The 23316-nt window shown below is 38.8% G+C and overlaps 1 protein-coding gene across 2 annotated transcripts in view; it reads right to left on the bottom strand.

The window, feature by feature from the left end:
- The window catches only part of LOC129237821 (dmX-like protein 2), a 115033-nt gene that overhangs the window by 68785 nt on the left and 22932 nt on the right, over window positions 1–23316 (bottom strand). For both annotated transcript variants that reach the window (XM_054872768.1, XM_054872769.1), the window contains 3 exons: window positions 17099–19201; window positions 11350–11479; window positions 5963–6195 (listed from right to left, as the gene is read on the bottom strand). In XM_054872768.1, coding sequence (XP_054728743.1) covers window positions 5963–6195; window positions 11350–11479; window positions 17099–19201 — 2466 coding nt within the window. The remainder of the gene's footprint in view (window positions 1–5962; window positions 6196–11349; window positions 11480–17098; window positions 19202–23316) is intronic.

The raw sequence follows: 23316 nt of genomic DNA, 5'->3' as shown, positions 1-23316 counted from the left end.
AAATAAAAAATACTGACTTTGCTTTTTATAGATACAAGGACAGATTCACCATCGAATTGGATCATTGCAACCTCTCGAAGCTGCACAGCATACATTTTTACAAATATACTTCATAAGCAACATGGAAGAACAACTTGATCGACGTCAAGGAATCAATGCAGCAATGAAAAGAGCAATTCTTAAAAATCTGCAGCAACTACTTCATGAACATCATGCATTGGTCAGGCTGTTCAAGAGTGCTTTGGAACGCATGCCAAATGATGACTACAAAGTCGTGATCAGAGCAGATAAACGACCATCTGGAACACACGAACGCATATTTAACGCTCCAACAATAGATGAAATTGCCATCCTGATTGTTGGTGAAAACTTGGAAACACGCGATATCGTACGTACACGTCGGGATACTGGGCAACTGCAACAAATATCTGAAACACATCGTTCATATGATACGTTGCAGTACCCGTTGATGTTTTGGCAAGGAGAATATGGATATTATTTTAATATCAAAATGATAAGTAAATTGAATGGTGAGTATCAATATCATAGTTCAACATGACATACATTTTACATTCTTTGGTTTTGGTTTACAATAAAATACCAATTACACTGCTTATTACCAAGAAAAGATAAGGGGTTGTTTGTATAGATAAAATTGAACAAATGCCTGGCAACCAATTTAAAATCATTTATCTTCACCCCTTCATAATTATGCTAAAAATTTACATAGGTACAAAATGCTAAATATAATGTTTTAATTTCAGGTAAAGAAAGTTAGCTCGATGAATTATTACGCCTATCGTTTGATGATTCGTCAAAATGCTGACAATTATTTGCTGCGGTTTCATCGATTGTTTCAGTAGTATTGCGTCGACATGTACGTCAAAATAGAAACGGAGCTTTTAACTTTGAGGAGTTCTGAGGAGTATGTACATTTACGAGATGCAATTGGTACTGAAGGAAATTCAGCTAATATTGGTCGATTAACTATTCTGCCGGCGACGTACATAGGTAGTCCACGTCATATGCATGAATATGCGCAAGATGCAATGACATATGTTCGTCATTACGGTAGGCCAGATCTCTTTATCACTTTACCTGTAATCCAAAATGGATAGAAATTGCTCAATTGCTGCTTCCCGGACAAACAACAAGTGATCGACACGATATCACAGCACTTGTATTCAGACAATAAAATGCGGTCCCTGATGAACTACATTGTAAAGCAACGCGTCTTTAGAGATACTCGATGCTGGATGTATTCAATCGAATGGCAAAAACGAGGCCCGCCGCACGCACACATTCTTATTTGGTTAGTGGAAAGAATTCAAACAGGCCAAATATATGATATCATATGTGCCGAGATTCCCGATCACGAAGCCAATCCAGACCTACATGATGTTGTAATTACAAATATGATTCATGGACCGTGTGGCGCCATCAATCCCCAATAACCTTGCATGATCGACGGCAAGTGTTTCAAACGATATCCGCTGTATCGCCGTCGATCACCCGATGATAACGGTTGAACTATCACAACAAAAGTGAAAAGAATGGATTTCGTTGTCGACGTTGGATTCTTCTATATTCGCCACTTATTTCCAAAACGTTCAAGACACATTGCAACGTTGAGTATTGCAATTCAGTGAATACATTTGCAAATATATCACGAAAGGCAGCGATATGGCGGTTTTTCGCATCCAATCCTCCAAAACCAACGATGAAATTGCGCGCTATCAAGTTGGTCGTTATGTGAACTGCAATGAAGCGATTTGGCGTATATTCGCATTCCCTATTTACGAACGTCATCCTACTGTTGTGCATTTGGCGGTTCCTCTGGAGAATGGTAAACGAGTATATTCCACGGCTTCGAATGTTGTTCAACGTGCTGAAACACCTCCAGCGACAACAATAGCCAGTTTCTTTGCGATCTGCCAAATCGATCCGTTTGCACGAACTTTGCTTTACTCGGAGATGCCACGGTATTACACTTGGACTGCTTCATCGAAGAATTTTCAACGACGGAAGCAAGGTGATACGGTTCCTGGTTATCCGGATGTGCGTTCTATTGATGCTCTTGGTCGTATGTATACAGTTCATCCAAAGAATGATGAATGCTTCTATTTGTTGCTGGTGAATGTGTGTGGGCCAACGTCATTTGAGTCACTACGGACTGTTAATGGTACAATATTCCCAAAATATCGTGCTGCATGTGAAGAACTCAATTTACTAGAAAACGATACCCATTGGGATGCGACAATCGTTGAAGCCATTATCTCTGCATCTCCAAGTCAGACATGCACATTATTTGCTATCATCATTTCGACATGCTTTCCATTGAACACATCTAACCAAGGATAATATATCAGAAGATATTTTACATCAAATTCGTGTCAGTTCCAGAAATCTGGATCTTGAGATGAATGAGGAGATACATAATCGGGTTTTACTCTTGATTGAAGACATGTGTTACCTTAGGTGCGGTTAAATCTTCAAAAAATTGAAGAACCAACATGTAAGATTTCAAAAAACTCATCAATGGCCAAAGTTTTGTCAGCATCGAAAATGGGACGAGTGCACAATGGCATTAACGTGCATTAGAAGCACTTAACCGAACATTGAAAGATATACGCCATGAATCGAGATGTTTTGGAGGCGCAATGATTTTACTGTCTGGCGACTTCCGCCAAACACTGCCAGTAATTCCAAGATCAACGGCTGCTGACGAAATAAACGCTTGCCTCAAATAATCGCATCTATGGCGCTATGTGAAGAAACTTCAGCTGACAACAAACATGAGAGTTGCATTGCTTAATGATACATCTGCGGAAGATTTATCTGAGCAATTACTGACTATCGGTAATGGTTGAGTACCTGTCGACGAATCGAGCGGATTGATTTCATTTCCTCAGAATTTTTGTAACACTGTCTCATCGAAAGACGAACTGAACTTATCAATAAAGTATTTCCAAACATCATTAATAACTACAAAAATAATGAATGGTTAAGTGAGCCAGCAATTTTAGCGGCTAATACTAATAATGTAGATGACCTAAACTACATAATTCAAAAAGATATCATTGGAACAATGCATTCACTTAAATCCATGGACTGTGTAACAAATGAAGATGAAGCCACCAACTATCCAATTGAATTTTTAAACTCCTGGCCTGGCTTACCACCGCACAATTTACATCTAAAAGTTGGCTCCCTAGTAATCATGCTTCGAAACATAAGCCCACCAAAACTTTGCAACGGATCCCAACCGATCTTCCGTTTGAGTTTAAAATACTTCAATTTCCGATCCGTCTTGCATTCGCCATGACCATTAACAAATCACAAGGCCAATCATTGAAAATTTGTGGTCTGAATCTGGAAAATCAATGTTTCTCACATGCTCAATTATATGTGGCATGTTCACGGGTCGGAAAACCATCTGCGTTGTTTGTTCTTGCACCTGATAATAAAACAAAAAATGTCGTGTATCACAAGGTGCTTAACTGGAGGGTGCAATCTATTAAAGCTTCATTGAAATACTTGATTAATAAAAAAAGTAACTTAATAAAATCATGCTTTTTTATTGCCTCTAGGGCGGAACAAAGTTCGCCGGATCAGCTAGTTTTAGATACAAATATGTACATACGTACATGTACTTCTATTTGTAATGTATGGTCTTATTTACTTTTATGCGACATAAATATTAAAAAAAAAGTAGCTATTAAATGATTAACGATTTTTTATGGCCAGAATTGGATGGTATTGATCTGGACAACGTTTATTTTCAACAAGACGGAGCTACGTGCCATACAAGCAACGAAACCATTGATCCTTTACGGGAAAAGTTTCCGGGCCGTGTTATCTCCTGAAGAGGTGATCACAATTGGCCACCGCGATGAATGTCTGACTTTTTTCTTTGGATATCTTACTAAAAAACCCTTTACTACATTTTTGCGTACATACAAATGTATGAATATATGTATGTAACTCTGTATGTATGTATGTATGTTTACCGTAAGCTTGCTCAGTGCTTAGGGAAAGTCAAATCGACAACGCACTTGCTTCGTATAGAACTTGTTGCAATGGTTCGCACTTCCTCTTCTTCTCACCCGACCGACTGCATGAACATGCCCGTTTGGTAAAAATTTAGTGATTGTGTCTCTATATTATCACTTATTGAATGCATTAAGCTAAGTAGGTCGATCAGGTAGGTTCATGCCCTCAGCAATTACGTTTGTTAAAAATTTGCACTGTTTTGGCAAAGTCGCAAGCGCAAAAAATCAGCAGTTTTCAAAAACCATTCTCCTTTGCACAATAATAGGATAAACCAATTCATTAAAAAGTGGATTTCAACCAACAGTATGCAACTCACGTCGTACTTTCACTTCCTTAGTTTTCCGAAGTAAATATTGAAGTTGTATCGCTTTTGATAGAAACAAGTTCAACAAAACACCAATATTTGCTAATTCTACTGGAGCTGAAGTTAACCTTCAAAGTTTACCCAAAATGTACAAGAGAATTCGGCTAATAATTTTATTTTATTAGGACATGTTGAAAATAGTTTTTAAATACTGACCTGACAGATAATAATTTGTTTTTAAAATCGTACGTGCTCCTTAGACGTGTTAAGTCAGAAGAGTCTACAACAATTCTCGACCATCGTCTACTCGTTACTGTAGACCTATCCGATTAGAATTTAAGAAAGAAATCAGTCAACTCTAAATCTTTTACTTCATATCTTTCTTTTAACAATAAAAACTAAGAAAATATTTTAAAGACTTTCCCCATAGTCTCACGTTTTTAACTACGCCCATTTTTACATATTATCCCAATGTGTCCACTAAACGTATGTTTGCTTGCTCTCACCATTTAACTGGGGGTATGTCTGAGGACTCCTACAAACGAAACAATCACAAAATACAACAAAATCTCTACATATAACAACAACAAAAATATTTCCCTACCTTAATTTCATTACCTTCGCTCTAAGCCAAACATTAATACTTTTAAGTGGATAAGTGGAAATAAGTGGATTTGCAAAACGTAGCCTTAACACGTTCCCTGTCCGCTGAGTCACATATGGTTCAGGAAACGTGCGCCTGATAAGCACTGATACGTTCCTGAGCCATATGTGCGTCAGGGGGTGTATGAAACTTCTAAAGCAAATTATTCGACTTGACGTAATGGAACTGTACAGTTTCTGCACTGGACGTGCTGGTACGATAATAAATCACAAATTATTTTTAATTATTTCTTACTACGACATTCCCAGACTTATCAAAATCAGCAATCTCGGGGTCACGCCCTATGTAAATATCATAATTCCAGACAAAACCCTCTTCTGTGCACAGTTTATAGATTTTCAAGCAGTATTTATGAGCTTTTGATGGGTTGCATTGACGGAAAGATATCCTGCCTCTAAACGACATCATCGACTCGTCAATGACGATACATTCACCAGGTGTTAGTAAGCTCTTCCAGTTATTGATAACAAGGTCCAAAAGTGGTTTTATTTTGTGCAGACGTTCGTTTTGATCCCTCGGAGCTTCATTATCAACAAAGTGCCAGCAACGTAATATTGACGAGAACCGATTATATGACATGTTTACATTGTGAAATATTGGACTTGTCGGTCAATTTTGCATTTTTGTATTGGGACAGGGAACGTGTTAAAAAAACATATTTAAGCAGCATAGTCGAATTTTATTGTAGATATATCTGATGAAATTTTTAAAGCTTATCTTGGAAAAATGATAGGTGAGCAACAAAACCAGAAAACTGAAATGTATAAGTTTGAAGTTCGTTATAACTTTGGTGTATATTAGGAATTCTCTGATGAATTGAGAAGATTACCATATTTCGCCTCTATGCGAAGCTATTTGAACTCGAAAATTAGATGAGTTAGTCTTTTCAGAATGAAATACCTAATTTCTACATAAAAATAATGTATAAATATTATAAATACCTGTAAATATTTGATGGGGTCAGCACTAACAGTTTTATTGCCGGCAACACAAGCGCTTAATAATGGCAAAGTGGTTGGGAATGGAAGTGGGCTTAAAAGTTGCTGCTGTGTTTTCTCTTGTTGAAGTTCTTGCAATAGTAGAACCAATTCCATTCTTACAGAGGCAAGACCACCCCCACTGGCTCCGTGAAGTGAACAATAGCTCAATAGAGTCCTTAAAAGCGTTTCATTATCTAGAAATAGAGGAGGTAAATACTGAATAGTTACTCAAATGAAATATGCTGATTTTACAATAAAAATCTCCCGACAAATCTAAAAGCAATACATTTTTAAAATAATATTAATATTTAATATTTAAAAATCCATGTGATTTAGTAAGAACAAATACAGGGTGAACGATATGAAGTGTTACCAACTTTACACTGATTGTATCTGTAAAACAGCTCATGACATCAACGCCAAAATTGTTCTAATGAAAGTTCAATATATTGTTTATAAGCCATCAAAAGCATTTGCGTCTCATTTTGTTGATTAGAAAATTCGGCTTTGTTGACCCGGAAAATACGAACAAATTTAAATACAAATACTATCAAGATAATGATCCCAAACATAAATCTTATTTATGCAGGTCCTCTACAACTGCACCAAAGTTATTGATACTCCCACCAAAGTCCCGACATTAACCCAATCGGAAATTTGTGGGTTCATTTAAAAAGTAAAGTAGGAAAAAGATCGCCAACTAATAAAACTGAATTAATACGAGTAAGATTCATCAGAGAAGAGTGGGGAAAAATACCATTGGAATATGATATTCCCAAACTAATTAAATCAATGCGAAGTAGTCTTCAAGTGGTAATTGATGCCCAAGGAGGACATACAAAATATTAACCCCAAAATACTGTTTTTGTTGTTGTTTTCATCAGTTATGCAAAGATTTGTTTGACACTTTCTAAATAGAGTAAACATCTTTTTTTGTTGTTGTTTTTGTAATGTGTGTGTGTTTATTTAATAACTGTTGGCGCCTAATAGTCGTAGACAAGTACAGTAATGGGATGTATGTATACATTTTTGTTTGCTTTTTTATTTGTTGTTGAAATTCTCGATCAAAGCTAAAATTTTAAATTTTTCTTCACTATGCAAAAATATTCTTGACAAATTGTATGTTAAAATTGTAATTATTTTTGAACAATTTTGCTTTTGAAATCAATAAAAACAAATTTCACACAAAAAAGTTATGGTGTTTTGAATAGATAACACTTCATATCGTTCCCCCTGTATATTACGAATAAGAATAAAGAATAAAAAAACATAAACAAATTAACAAAAATATAAGACGCAAAACCACTCAAAAAATTGTATTACTCCAAAATACAAACATAAGTAATCGTTTATAGCTAAAATTTTAATTATTATTGTATTTGAAAAGTTTATTATTGCATTTAAAATGGAGTCTTTTAATCTTGACCAAACATTTTGCATGCAAACCTGCTGATGAAAAACAGTCGAGGGGTTAAGCTACTTTTCCTTGTTTTATGTATAACGACTACTAGACATTGTTCAGAAGCGTTGTACAATTTGAACTAGTATACTAAAGGGATACTAATAAGCAATTTTCATTTCATAATTTAACTTGTTTTAAGAAAGCTTTTTACAATAAAATCGCTACTCGCTTTCCTGCTACCGTTGTTCGTTTAAATCGTCTTCGAAAAGAATTCAGCCGAAGTTAGTTAGATAGATGAAAGTTTAACGTGATTTTTTAGCCGCAATTTGTGAGTTATGGCAAGTCGCTTCGTTACTTCAGACGCAGTTGGTATGCCAAGCTCACGATGATGGTCGCTATTTCTTATATAGTATGCGCAGGTTTTTACATTGCAGACGCTGGATAAGGGTGAAACTGTTTGTTGTTTTTACCTATAAGCCACCGGTCATTTCGTCTGGTTCATCTAAAGGTAGGCCCAGGAAACTTGCTATTTCGACAGGTTGGATCCAGAGGGAGAGAGGTGTTAGATGAGTAGGTGCTAAAGGGCATGTGAAAAGGTAGTTAGTGTCGTGCGGGGTACTTTCAAATGCTGGACGTATGTTTGGTATGTCGGGGTCAATTCTGGATAAGTAGGAGTTTAACCTGCTACAGTATCCAGAACGTAATTGTGCCAGAGTTACACGTGTCTCACGGGGAAGCTGGAGCTCCTAATCTGCTATAGGTGGTGGTTGGACTCCGATCACGGCATTCGGTGGACGGGAGCTTAAGAAGGTGGTACCAGTCTCCCGGTGAATGTCGTCTATTGACTGTCTAAACACTCTCTGGTCCAGTAAATGTCTGTTAGTTTTGTCCTGGATCTCGTCGGCGTAGTTTAGTAGGTGTCTCCTGACGTGCCTGGGAGGCAGCTCTGGTTCAAGCAGGTGTCTGCAAGGGTGAAACCTGCGGTAGCACCCTAACAGCAACTGCTTGCTAAGCAGTTTGTTATGCTCCTTCACAGGTAGCATATGGACCTCGTCATCAAGGTGTTGTATTGGGAACATCAGAATGCAACCCGTCGCAGTGGTTTGACAAGTCTGAAGCTTTATCCACCGCGTGTCACTAGTTCCAGGCGACCAGACCGGGGGAGCGTAGTTTAGAACCGGCCGCCCAAATGCATTAAATGTCGATAGCAGCAATTCTTTGCCTTTGCCTCAAGTGCTGCCGGCAAGCGATATGAGGACGTTGTTGCGTTTTTGACTTTAGTGGCAATTGCGGTTATGTGCGCTGAGAAGGAGAGCAAATTGTCGAAGGTTACTCCCAAACTTTTGGGATTGTTTGCTGTCGGAATTGGTGTGCCATCGCCTTTTACTATGAGTGGCAGTTTGACCTCCTTTGTACGGGTGGTGAAGATGTTCATTGTCGATTTAGTGGGGGAAAGTTGAAGATGCCTCGCAGTGAAAAAACGAGAAAGGTCGGTGATGTAATTGTTCACTTTGGAACACAGGCCATCGATGCCATTGCCCGACTATGAGACCAGTGAGACTCCCTCTGGTGGCTGGGGCAGGTTCGAAATATAGAAGTTGAACAGCAAGGGTGAAAGGACACCACCCTGCGGAACACCTTGCTCGATCTTCCTCTGTTTAGAAGTTTGGCGACGAAAAATCACTGACGAGTGACGACCGCTCAGATAGTTGGCGGACCAAAAAATTAAATAACATTAAACTGTGCTCGATGAATACACAAACTGCAAGATAGGCACTGATCCGCACATAGCTTACAGAAAAGCTTTTATAAAGCATAATTGCAAGATAAGCGCTGATCCGCACATAGCTTATAGCAAAGCTTTTAAAAACTGGAGAACAAAGGTTAATGATACCAAATGCGTGCTCATTACTTTTACTCTAATGAAAGAAACTTGCCCTGCAGTTACAATTAATAGTCAGAATGTACCACAACAAAATGAAGTAAAGTATCTTCGAATTCACTTAGATAGAAGACACGTGAGGCGGAATCATATTGAAAAGGAAGTGACTAATATCAAGCACCTGTGAAATCGCTAGGCAAACATGGCCAAGGCTAAATTTACCTCTGTCCAAGAGTATTATAAAACTGAGTAGACTTCAAATCAGGACCTTAGTAGGGGCCCTCACAGGACATTGTCTCATAGGAAATCATGCTAGGAGATTAGGCGTTTACACGCAAGATTTTTGTCGTAGCTGTAGAAATGAGGAGGAGTTGGAAACAATTCAACACCTTTTTTGCACATGGCCAGCTCTAGCCAGAAGCAGGAACCGATTTTAAAATCGGAGAGGGAAATGTAGCCCAGCCCCCGCGGCTCACAACGGACCCGTTTCGTGGTTTAGGTGGCATCGTTGTTTCTATGTGCGAAGCGGCTGCCAAACCTAGCCTAACCTAATATTAAGCTTAAAATGAAAAATCAGTATTACCTCTAGAGTACAAAATGCTACTGTATAAAACCATGCTAAACCAATATGGACATATGATATAGAAATGTGGGGAACTGCTACGCCTTCAAATATCGAAAAACTTCGGAGAGTGCAATCCAAAGTCTTTCGGATAATTACGGGAGCTCCATGGTACATAAAGAACGCTAACATTCACAGAGACATTTGCATACCTCGTGTAGCCGATGAAATAGCACGGTTAAGCAAAGACACCTGCAAAAGCTTGAAGACAATCCCCTTTAAACTAGCCCAAAATCTACTTCTAAATGAAGGTGACACACGATTGAGAAAAAAGACATCTCAAGTCTGCACTATGTTAATTATCAGATCTAGCACGAGGGTCCGTCCACGAAGGCAACGGAATCCCGGCCATTCCGACTTTTAGTACGGCCTCATCGTCATGAGAGATATATGCAATTTCAAGGGGAACTAGACGCTAGGCCTTCCCAGCTCCCTCCATCCATCCAATTCCATCACATAAAAAAAAAAAACGGACACAATCGTCGTGAGGGACAACGGAAGCTTTAAAGGAGACTGGGAACTAGGTCTTTCCGGCCCCCAGCTATAAAAAATCGGATACTGGAAACTCGTCCTTTTCAGCTCCCCGCATCCACATCTATCACCCGGAAAAAAATAACTTGCGCAACCAGCATGAGAGATAACGGAAGTTTTAAGGGAAACTGGAAACTAGGTCCTTCCGGCTCCCAGCTACGAAGAATCGGAGATTGGAAACCCGTCCTTTCTATCTCAATCCATTCATTCACTTCCATCACATTCACATCCGATTTAATCATATACATATGTACGTATATATCTCATTGAACACATACTTAGTTTCTTAAAACTGGAAGGTGGCAAGGCATTGTTAGTTTCTTATACAAGAAAGATTCCATAAATAAAGCAAAAACAACTATTTATAAAAAAAACTATTTAAAAAAACGAATAATTAAACTAAAATTATAAGTGGCACAGGCGGATCACGACCATATTTTTACTTTTTTAGTTATTTACACACATTAATTTTAAATATTTTTACTAAAGCTCCAAATCCAAGCTTTGAAGGTCCATATTTCAATGTAAGGCTAACTTAAAACATCAAAGACATTACTTTTATAATATAGTAACTCAATCTCTAAAAAAATGTGTTTGGTCTATTACGCATCCGAGTGCGGTACAGTGGTATTATAAAGTAAAGAAAAACTTTAATTCAGCAGTCCTTGCAGAAAAAAGAAATTTTCATTTCTCAATTTGAGTGTTTGAGCTTTCAAAAGAATATAAAAACATACAAATTGTGATAGACACTTTAATTGCGACTGCAGTGAATTTTGTGATCGTGTAAGAATAGAGCTGTTACCGTATCTTTGATCAGTTAGTAAAATACAATGTGTTAATTAAACTAAGAAATATTTATTTTTTTAAGAGATATACTTATATATTTAATAAAATGTGGCAGCTTTAATTACCTTTCAGCCAACGTTTCCTCTTCGCAGCTCTAAACACTTTTGCCTCGAAATCATATTTTTCTTGCATCAAAATTTCATGGAGAGTTGGTTTTTCTGATAACACAAATGATGTGGAGTTTTGATCTCTTTCCTGTAATCAGTTAAATAATATATTAAAAAAAATTATGATACATTTTGTGAGCGAAACGTTATATATCAGATGAAGAAAGTTCTTTTACGACTGTTAATTCTCTTATGACATTTTCTTTACTCCTAAGCCATGGATGTAAAATTTCCGTTTTTGTCTCTCAACAACATACAGGTAACCCCCATATAACACGGCACTTCTATAACACGGATTCACTCTAACACGGTTCGAGAATTGAGAAAAACATGAAATGTAATAAAAGCTATTAAAAGCGAACTTTATCTAATTTGAAATTAGAGAAATCCCCGTATAACAGCTCAATAAACGTGTAGAGGCTTTTAAGTGCTAAAGATACTTAATTTGGCATTTTTCATTCGAGCGCGTACGTACATTATATCAGATTAGCCTGCAGAATTCTCATGAACTATTAATACTTAAGTGCAATACTTTATGACTTTAATGGTGTCTCTGTTTTAGCTACATAGATTAAACATTTTGGGGTAAGTAGTACTCAATCTTTTTTAAAGAAATAACATGTTTTTTATTTTTATGAACTAATTAGCCCTAAACTATGTCTAAAAACAATTCTTTCAAAAGACATTTCTTCTCCATGAAAACAAAATTACAAATCGGAAGATTAGATCGGTTTAAAAAGGCCGAAAAGATATCCATATGTCGCCAAATCATTGGCGACATACATACTATAAGCAAAAAATGAACAGAAAATTAGAGATTGAATTCCTGCGGCTGTTCTATCTCCTCAACCATAACATCTCGTCCTAGGGCAGCAATGGTTAAGCATATGGAAAAACGTCCTTCAAAACAACGAATTCTACTGAGCTCCAATATTATTAAACACAAAGCCTTGAAAATTTACGACTACTTAAAGGAAAATGGAGAAACTGCAACTAATCCAGCTTTTGTAGCCAGCAAAAGGTGGTTTGATCGTATGAGAAAACGATTATCACTTCTCTTCTTCATTGGCACGATAACCGCTTACGCGATTTCGGCCGCGTTTAACAAAGCGCGACAGTTATTTCTTTCTCGTGCTAACGGGTGCCAGCTGGACACACCAAGTGAGGCCAAGTCCTTCTCCACCTAATATTTCCAACACAGAGGAGGCCTTCCACCAGCTGGTACCAAATCGAATACTTAAGGAGCCGGAGCGTTTGTATCCATTTGGACGACATGACCCAGCCAACGTAGCTAGTGGATCTTTATTCGTTGCACTATGTATATATGGTCGTAAAGCTCATACAGCTCATCGTTCCATCGCGTGCGATATTCGTCGTTACCAACGTGCAAAGGTCCAAAAATCTTGCGCAGAATCTCAAACACTCCAAGCGTCGCTTCATCGGATGTTATCATCGGCCACTCTTCTGCACCATACGTTAGGACGTAGAGTGTTAGTTTTGTTCGTCGAGAGAGAAATTTACTACTCACTTGCCTACTTAGTCCAAAGTAGCACTTGTTGGCAAGAGAGATTTTACGTTAGATTTAAAGGCTGACATTGTTAACGGTGTTAATGATGGTTCCTAAAATTACAAAGTCTTTTAAGAGGTACTTCGTTTTGTCCTCGTTCACCAACAGAGCCATTTGCCCACAGCTTTGCCTCTTTATCTAATTTAGAGAAGGCCGAACTAACAGCGTGGTTGTTAAGACCGATGATGTCAATAACATCGGCATACGCCAACAATTGTACGCTATGAGCGTACCTTAGCGATTAAGTTCTGCGGCTCGTACGATCCTCTCCAATATCAGGTTAAAGAAGTCACACGACAGCGAGTCACCCTGTCTGAAACCTCATTTGGTATCAAACGGCTTAGAGAGGTCCTTCCCAATTCTGATGGCGCTGCTGGTGTTCAGCAACGTCATCTTGCATAGCGGGATTAGTTTTGCGGAAATACCAAATTCAGACATCGCGGCATACAGGTAACTTCTTTTCGTACTGTCGAATGCAGTTTTGAAGTCGACGAAAAGATGGTGTGTGTCGATTCTCTTTTCATTGGTGTTTTCCAAGATTTGGCGTATTGTGAATATTAGAATCAATGATATTAGAATCCAGACGAACACCGATGACATTGTCAAATTTATAAGGTCAAGAAGACGCGCATGGAACGAGCATGTTTCAAGAGCCTCCAACAACCGATTAATTAAGATTGCACGTGACGGAATTCCAGTGGGAAGGCGACGTCCTGGAAGACCACCGAAAAGATGGGTGCAAAGCTGGATATCATCCTCAATAGAAAATTAATATCAGTTATGTATTTAAATATTACATATGTAATTCAGTATTATTAATATGATAAATTATAAAATTTTGTATCTAAGAAATTGTGTAAAGAAAAACAGTCGTGTCCTAAATAAAGAGGAAGAAGAAGAAGTGAATATTTGGTCGATGGTAGACTTTCCAGGTCTAAAGCCACTCTGATAAGGTCCAATCAGTTGGTTGATGGTGGGCTTCAGCCTTTTACACAATACGCTCGCTAGAACCTTATAGGCGATATTTAGAAGACTAATACCGCGGTAATTGGCACAAATTGCAGGATCGCCCTTCTTATGGATTAGGTAGAGCACACTTAAATTCCAATCGGCAGGCATGCTTTCATCCGACCATATTTTGCATAGAAGCTGATGCATGCACCTTACCAGCTCCTGCCGCTTTATTGTTCTTTAGCCGCGTTATCGCTATTCTCACCTCGTCATGATCGGGTAGCGGAACGACAATTCCGTCGTCAACGATTGGGGTATCGGGACCTTCACTTTCTCGGTGACATGCGCAGCTGTCACTGTTTAATAGGTTCGAGAAGTGTTCCCTCCATAATTTAAGATTGCTCTGTACGTCAATCACCAGATCGCCGTCTTTGTTCTTACAGGAAAACGCCCCGGTCTTAAAACTTTTTCGTGGAATTTTCGAGCGTTGTTCCTATTGGCCAGCATCTCAAGCTCCTCGCACTCACGTATTTTGGCCTCTCGTTTCTTCTTTCGGATAATACGTCTATCTTCCTTTTTTAGCTTTCCGCAGCAATCCCGCATGGCTCGCGTTGCGCCCGATCGCAGCGTGGCTCTATAGGCGGCATCCTTTCTTTCTGCGACAGCATGACATTCCCCGTCATACCAACTGTGTTTTCGGGCTCGCCGGTATCCAATTTCTTCTTCGGCGGCGGTACGTAGAGAACGAGAAATGTTGCTCCATTGTTCGTGCATGCCGGTTAGTTGGGTAGTACTCTCTGAGAGCAGAGTGAGAGTCGAGTGGCGAATCTTCTGGCTGTCTGTTGTGATTGCAGCTTTTCGATGTTGAACATTCTTTGCGTAGGTAGATGTACGTGGTTTGCCGCACAGAGGCGTGTGCAGAGTTTGGCTACAACAAGGTAATGATCGGAGTCGATGTTGGGCCCTCGGATAGTACTTGCATCTAATACACTAGAAGCGTGTCTTCCATCTATCACAACATGATGGATCTGGTTTCACGTTTTTGATCAGGAAACAGCCAGGTAGCTTGGTGTATCTTTTTATGCTGGAATCTGGTGTTGGAGACTACCATGTTGCGGGCCCTGGCGAAATCGATCAGACTCTGTTCGTTACAGGATGTTTCGTTGTGCTGGCTGAATTCTCCGCCCTTCACTTCCGTCGGGGCGTGGGCGCAAATGAGCGAGATGGTAAAAAATCGGGCCTTCCCCATTAAGGGAACAGACATTCCAGGTGCATGCCCTCAAAGCGTGGTCCTTAGTTCGTTTGCAGGGGTCCTCATCAGTATAGAAAGTTCGCAACCGAGGCGTTTTTAATCTTTTCATTTTTAAGTGGTGGGTTCCAAACCCAGCCACATAACCAACAATCCTAGAATGCTTCGTCATCTCACGTTAGCTCACTCCCGAACGGGTGTTCGGAAGCTACCCAGAGGATACGTGGGCTAATCCCGGACGTAGTGAGCTGCTTGGACCATATGCAGAAGAATCGTCCTGGCCACTCCCCACTAAATGGCGATCAGTAACTTTCCCCACATGCGTGGACTTCTACATATAGAACCATCCTCCCGATCCAACGACTATCACTACGAAACCTAAAAATAAAAGGTTAAAGCGCATCAGCCGATAAAGAAGCCGCCGAATTTATCCAATTGAAGAGGGTGGATATTCAACACACCAGGTTGTTAATGCCGACGAGACTGCTCATTGCTGGAAAAAAATGCCCAAGAGGACATATATTTCTAAAGACCAAAAAGTTGCGCCATGTTTCACGGTATCACAAGATAGTGTAACGTTACTTTTGTGCAGTAATGCTTCAGGCGATCACATGGTGAGGCCTATGCTGGTTGATAAATCTCTCAATCCTGGTGGATTGAAAAACCTAAAAAAGAATGATTTATCGGTATACTGGGCAGCAAATAAAGAAGATTGGGTGACTACTGAATTATTTAAGAAATGGTTTTTAAACTATTTTGTACCAAGAGTGGAAAACTATTTAAAATAGAAAAATGTAGGTTTTAAAGTTCTACTTATATTGAATAACGCACCCGCTATCCGCAAGATTTAAATAACCCAAATGTCAAAATAATTTTCTTACCTCCAAATACAACTGTTTTACTTCAACCGTTAGATCATGGAATTATAGATTTATTTAAAACCAATTACATAAGGAGATCATTACAATGGATTTTGAACAAAATTGATTATGAATCTATGGATGTCAAGGAGGCGTGGAAACTCTTCATAATTCTATACTGCATTAATCTAATAAAGTCATCTATCAGAGAAATAAAGGCCTAGGCTTAGCCGAACAGTTAGAGTCAAATTGCTTAAATGAAGATCCTTCAAATGAAAAGGGCACAAAGTTTAAAAGGGAATTTCATAAGTGCTTAACACCATATAAGGAAATTTATAAAGATCTTTTAACTATAGCAAGCAATCTAAAATAACAGATTTTAGAGCATGGACATAATATAGAAAAATGCTTAGAGGATGAGGATATCTTGCTAGAAGAAAACGCTTGTGAATACACGGAAAGACGTAACAATGTGGCAAAAATACTACACCAAGAAATGGCGAATAATCTGCGCTTAAGTACAAATACTTCACCCCATTACGAATACAACCCCGAGAATATGTATATTGGAAAATGAGGTATACACGATATACTGGGACATCGCCATAAGAACAGAGAGAACAATCACCCACAATAGACCGAATATAACGCTAATAAAAAAACGAACAAAAACCACCATTTTCATTGAAAGAAGCACTCGCAGTGATACAAATATACACAGAAAATATACCGAAAAATTACAGGAATACAATGATTTAACAATAGAAGTGAAAAGAATCTGGAAACAAAATACAGTAAAACCTTACCTTTTATTATGTCTTCAACTGGGATAGTTCCCAAAAGTTTTGTCAATAACCTCAAATTTTTCAACATTAAAGTGGATATACATCACAAAACTAATAAAGCTATTATTTTAACAACATGCAACATAACGCGAAAAAAAACAGTGCCAAAACGACTTGCATTCATTAAATGCCGTCGTGTTTGGTGAAATGGACCTCGCCACGCGCGGTATGTGGGGGGTGAAAGTGGCGAGGGAATATAATAATAATAATAATTTTTTAAATATTTCATACTCACATTAAGCGTAACGTCGGAAATTTGCGTAGAACGTTCCATATCAACGTGGTCATAATTACAATAGTTGCAAAGATGCTTCAGTGCTTCAACCTCTTTTTCTAACCAGATATATAACTGATATCGCAATTGGCCCCCATCTACTTCAAAACCAGTGGCTAAAGTTGAAAGTTCCTCCATTAAGATTTTTAAACATGCTACGAATTTTAGTTGCTGTGCCATGATATCTATTTTGATATCTTTTGCGACTTCTACCTGCACTTTCTCTGGAACTTTATCTAATTTAGGTATTCGGTTTTCTACTTGGTCTATGACTTCATCATCTTCTTCATTTTTTGTTTCATCATCATCCCATTTTATTTCGAATACATCTTCCTTTTCTATTGACGAAACCGGATCCCCCCAATCAAAATTTGCTGCTGAATCAACCACTGGTTCACTCCAGTCAATTATACCAGAAGTTATTTGGTCTTCTTTATGGGCAATAGTGCAAGATTCTTCAAACATATTATTTGAATCCATAATTTTCATTGGTAACTTATTTAATACTTCAAGAGCTAAAGCCGGACAGCCTGCCTTGAAATGTGCATGGGCTGTTGTAAAGTAAAGTTGCCTCTCAATAGGTGTTATTGAATCTTCCAGTTGAAGTTGTTTATCATTTGATTTAGATATTTGATTCTCGCCAGAATAACTAAATCCAGATAGTACAACATTTGCGCATTTCTTCTCTTGCGCAGATAAAGCTAAATTTTGTCGGACAAGTAAAGGATGTGTACGTAAATATATGTAGAAATTAAAAACATTAGGATTTGTTGCAGAGTTTTCCGGTTTTAACATGTCTTCTTCTTTAAATGCGGTATGATTCATACCAACTCCATTTAATAATAACGTGTGTAAACTTTCTTGATATTTCTTTAAAATCCAATAAGTTATTGATCGAAGAAAGGGATCTGGATGAGCTTTACTGATATCAAAAGCACTATTTTCATCGCGAATTCCAAGAATGTGTTCGGTAAGTAAGCTACTATAAGTCGATTTACAAGAAATTTCAATGTCGCCTTCAAAGAGTCTTGCTATTACTAATGCCAGCTGAAAATCCTCTAATTTATTTATGCAAACTTCTATGGCATCATTTAGAGAATTCGCAAGTAGGAAAAACGCAACTGCATGCTCAAACCGCTGTTTTCCTAAAAGAACAAAAGCATTCTTTAACGCTGCTTTTCTCCAACGGTCTTCGGAAAAGTTATTGGAGAAAAATGCTGTCATTTTTTCATCTCGCTTAGATCTAAAAAGTCCCCATACAATTGACTTCTTTTTCATGGCTAAATAAAATATAGCCGCGTCTAATGGATCTTGTTTCATTTGGTATGCACTCTTTGCTAATTTCTCCACGCAGCAACGTAAAATATTTATATTTTTTAACCAATATCCTACACCGAGATCCTTTAGTGTTGACCATCTCAGATCTCCTTTTGAATAGGAAGGAATAAGATTCAAAAGCTCTTCTTCACTTTCAGAATGGAAAGCCCATACTATATTTGATGTTCCAATGCCTTGCTTTTGAAATTGTGCCCTTTGATTTAATGGAAGACATCGCAAAAGATAAGTAAAGTGCTTCATAGCGAGTAGAAATCGTAAGCCGCAATCATCTAATGATTCTGATATTGCATTGCCTGAAATGTCTTTACTGATATTTTTTCCATGGTCGGAAGCGAATTTCTCACTAAAATCATTGTTAAAGTTAGCTACAGTATCAGCTAGAGCCAACAGGTGCATCTGATCTAAAGATGATAGGCCAGGCAAATGTGTGTGGGTGAGAAGACGCGATAATAGCTGTCCTTGACGGGATCCAAAATGTGATATACTCAGCTTTTCTGGTATAGATAGTTTCCTTTCGAATTTGCAATGATCGTCTTCGTTTTCAAGAAGATCGTCTAAATTGTCCTCTGATTTGTTCAATTCGAATAGTTCATTATAGTCTTTATTATTTTCCAGAATATTAATTCCTTGACCTACTAATTCTTTATCAGCATTCAACAGCACCCAAAGAGGCAATGGAGGTATGGATGTAATTTCAGTATAATCGAGCATGAGCTCTTCTGGAACCTGCATTAATTAAAAAGTGTTATTAATAAATTTTTGTAATGGCAATTTTAATAATAATAAGGAACGATATTTACAAGTGTTATGACAGAGAAATTAAAAACCTTAAAACCTATAAAACTTTGTAGAAAAAATGTCTGATAAAATTTCAAAGATTACACCGTGATACAAAATTTAACTATTTTTGTCACACATGAGGAACTGGATATACCGGAGAAACAAGAACTGATCCGTAATATTAAATTGCCTCAGTGACGTTGTCTTTTAAACTCCTCCTACCTTCTACCCTGTACGAATATGTCCCAATATTCCGACAGGTTCGCTGTTAATTCGCAATACTCATAAAAATCTTCCATTACTAGAAATGCTGGGGAACATTTACATGGCTTAATTACGACTGGTATATCTGCAATGCGAACAGTAATTCCGATTCGGAAGAAAATTGTTGTATTCGAACAAAACGTTGACAATGCAGTTATGTTTTCCCCAAAATATATATTTTTTTGAGCCGTAAGCCCTGGCAGCTAGTGCTCTTTTTTTTTATTGTAAAATAATAATTTATTGTTATTTTCCATATATTAAATTAAATTAATTAAAATATATTTTTTAATAGATATACATATATGTATCTTTAAAGGCCATATTCGCTATACAAGCTACCAAATTTCCTTTCGCATTGCAATTAAAAAAGCACAAGCAAATTTTTGTCGTCGGCAGATAATTGATTGTCTGAATTAGTTATTGAAGATTCTGTTTCATTTGCCGAAATGCCAACGAAATGTGGTATTTAAGAAAAATAATGAAGCGCTTTTAAGTGCACAGTTGCAACTGATTTCACAACTATGAATTCTTCCCTCTTCATAGCACTCGCAACAGTTGTTGTAGGCCCAGAAAACTTGCTGTTTCGACAGGTTGCGCCTAGAGGGAGAGGGGTGTTATATTGAGTGGGTTTGATGGGGCATGCGAAAAACTGGTTAGCGTCGTGCGGGGTGCCCTCAAATGCCGGACATATGTTCGGTATATCGCGGTCAATTCTCGATAAGTAGTATTTTAACCTGTTACAATATCCCGAACGTACTTGTGCCAAGGTTACGCGACTCTCTCGGAGTAGCTGGAGCTCTTCATCTGCTGTGAGTGGTGGTTATGCCCACTCAGGCAAAGTAAAGAGGGGAAAGCAATTATTTGGTGGAACCCTGAACTTCTTAATAAGGCCTTAAAAACCCAAACAGAAGAGGAGAATATAAGAAAAATTTTTGGAAAGCCAAACTTGAATCCTAAAGAAATTTCTGCAGTAACGTCGAAGAAATGAGGAAAGCAGCGAGACTTTGTAAGGTCGTTCATATAGACCGCTCAGGCTGGATTCCATTCGAAAACTTGATGGTTCTTACAGAACTTCCATATCGGAAACGTTTAATGCTCTACTCGAAACCCCTTTTTCCGGGTAGCAGAACACTCGGCCGCCGTAGCCGAATGGGTTTGTGCGTGATTACCATTCGGAATTCACAGAGAGAACTTAGGTTCGAATATCGGTGAAACACCAAAATTAAGAAAAACATTTTTCTAATAGCGGTCGCCCCTCGGCAAGCAATGGCAAACCTCCGATTGTATTTCTGCCATGAAAAAGCTCCTCATAAAAATATCTGCCGTTCGGAGTCGGCTTGAAACTGTAGGCCCCTCCATTTGTGGTACAACATCAAGACGCACACCACAAATAGGAGGAGGAATTCGACCAAACACCCAGAAAGGGTGTACGCGCCAATTACACACACACACACAGAACACTCTCTGGTAGGTGGAGCCTCTAGGTATAGCTGGTGGATTGCTAGTCGGATAGTGACAAAAGAATCGATAAGCCTTTCCTTGTCTTCCTTTGAGAACTTTAAGTCCCCTAAACCTAACGGAATATATCCAACAATGCTTAAGAAAGGAGGAGACAATGCTGATTCAGGCCCTGAAAAGGATCTTCACAGCCTGTTTTGCACTTGGTCATATACCATCCCAATGGCGACGCGTAAGAGTAGTATTTATTCCAAAACCAGGGAAAAACGACTATTCCGTAAAAAAAATTTTTGTTTTGGAGAAATATACTCGGGGGTATTGCCGAGAAGTCCACTTAGTAGAAATCAACGCGCTTACTAGAGTGGAAAATCATGTAAATCAGCCTTACACGATCTTGTTAGCAAGATGGAAGCTGACGAATACACAATGGGCGTGTTCGTGGACATTGAGGGGGCTTTTGATAATGCCACTTTCGGCTCGATATGTTCTTCTGCCGAACGACATGGAGTTAATCAAACCATTTTAAAGTGGGTATATTCCATGCTCTCTGAGAGGCTGTTAACCGCTGGTGAGAACAGTGACGAACTAATCACCGTCAGTGCCAAGCAAGGATATCTCCAAGGGGTTGTTCTTTCTCCGCTGTTGTGGTGCTTGGTCGTAGACTCTCTACTAGCGGAGGTGCAGGGACTCGGTTTTCATGTCCAAGCCTATGCGGACGATGTCTGTGCGCTAACATCTGATACACAAGGTCTTTCCGTCAATCCGATCCACCATAGTCTTGTTCACGAGAAAACGGAAATTGGATGGACTTAGTCTTCCAACACTGATAGAAGCTGACTTGGGAGACACACGTTTCACTGAAGGTGAATCGCGCATTAAGGATTTTTCAGCAATACCGCAGAAATTTTGGTAAATCCTGGGGTCTGAAACCTGCTGTGGTCCTATGGATATCCACAGCACTTATCAGACCAATCATCACTTACGCCTCTGTGGTCTAGTGGCAACGGATCATAGGTAAATCCACACTCCGGGAAGTATACATGCTGAAAAGAAATGTATGTTTATGCATTACGGGTGCCATGAGTACAACCTCCGGCGATGCTCTAAATGCTATGCTTGATTTGCTCCCCTTGGATCTTACAATAGGAAGCAATAAAAGCTATGTGTAGACTCCATAAATATGGTTTCTGTCACGAAGACGGAACTTCGAGACACATAGAAACTTTAAGGTGCTATCTGAGCAGCATCCACTGCTTTGGACACCTAAAGACGACCTGATACCCAAAGTTTCATTTGGAAGGAAATTTGATGACAGATGAGTATGAGCAGTGGAGCAATCCAGAATGCATGCAGGGAGGTTTGACGGATATTTTCTTTATCTTCTTATGGGTCCAAGAATGAAATAGGGTCTGGAGCCGGATAGTACTTGAACGATGGTAATAAGTATCACTATGCTATCGGAGAAATGGTAAAAGTTTTCCAAACGGAAATTTTTGCCATCCTAAGAGTAGCCGAATGGATTATGGAGAGGAGATGGAGCGGGAAACAGATTGAAGTTTTCAGTGACAGTCAGGCTGCACTGAAGGCCCTGGAGAACGCGAAGCAAACCTCAAAGGTTGTTCAAGAATGTAAGAAGAAGCTTAATTGTGTCGTAAGACAAAACAGGCTTGTACTTATATGGGTTCCAGGCCACTCCGGTGTTCAAGGAAGCGAAATTGCCGATGAATTGGCCATCCGTGGCAATTCCCCCACAAGGGCCAGGGCCAATAATCGGAATCAGTTCCGCAGGAATCATGAATTGGATCAGCGATTATGTATGCAATTTACATGAAGAGTGATGGTACGGTCCAGAAGGCTGCAGTACTGCAAAGTGTTTTGTGACATGTCCGAACAGAAAACTGTGAAACTTTCTACTTAAACTTGGAAGGAAAGACGTTCGGTTGATGGTCTTTGCTAGAGCAAGATTACGAGCTTTGGGTTACGATGTCATGAGAATGGGTAATATTCGTTCTCTAAAACTGGAGTATATTTACAGATTTACCAAAGAATCTGGAAAATTTTCACAGGAATAACTACCTCTGTCTCTGTCTCTATTCTTTCCTATCTCTTTCTCTGATACTTTTCTCCTTCCCCCCTTGATTATCTACCCTTTTTCCAGAGCTCTAAATACAATGTGCTTTTTAGCGTAAGCGTTTTAGGAGCCACCAAATCTCTTGGTGCTCCTTGGCTCGACCAATTCAAATTTCAATTTTAAGTTCAAAACTTGATGTTGTATCTACAGGACAGCCAACATATTAGCCATCTGACCGCCAGAAGATGCTTAACCTGATTGGTTTTGG

Source organism: Anastrepha obliqua, chromosome 2, assembly GCF_027943255.1.
Source record: "Anastrepha obliqua isolate idAnaObli1 chromosome 2, idAnaObli1_1.0, whole genome shotgun sequence".
Taxonomy (NCBI): Eukaryota; Metazoa; Arthropoda; class Insecta; order Diptera; family Tephritidae; genus Anastrepha; species Anastrepha obliqua.
This window is presented reverse-complemented; position numbering and strand designations above follow the sequence as displayed.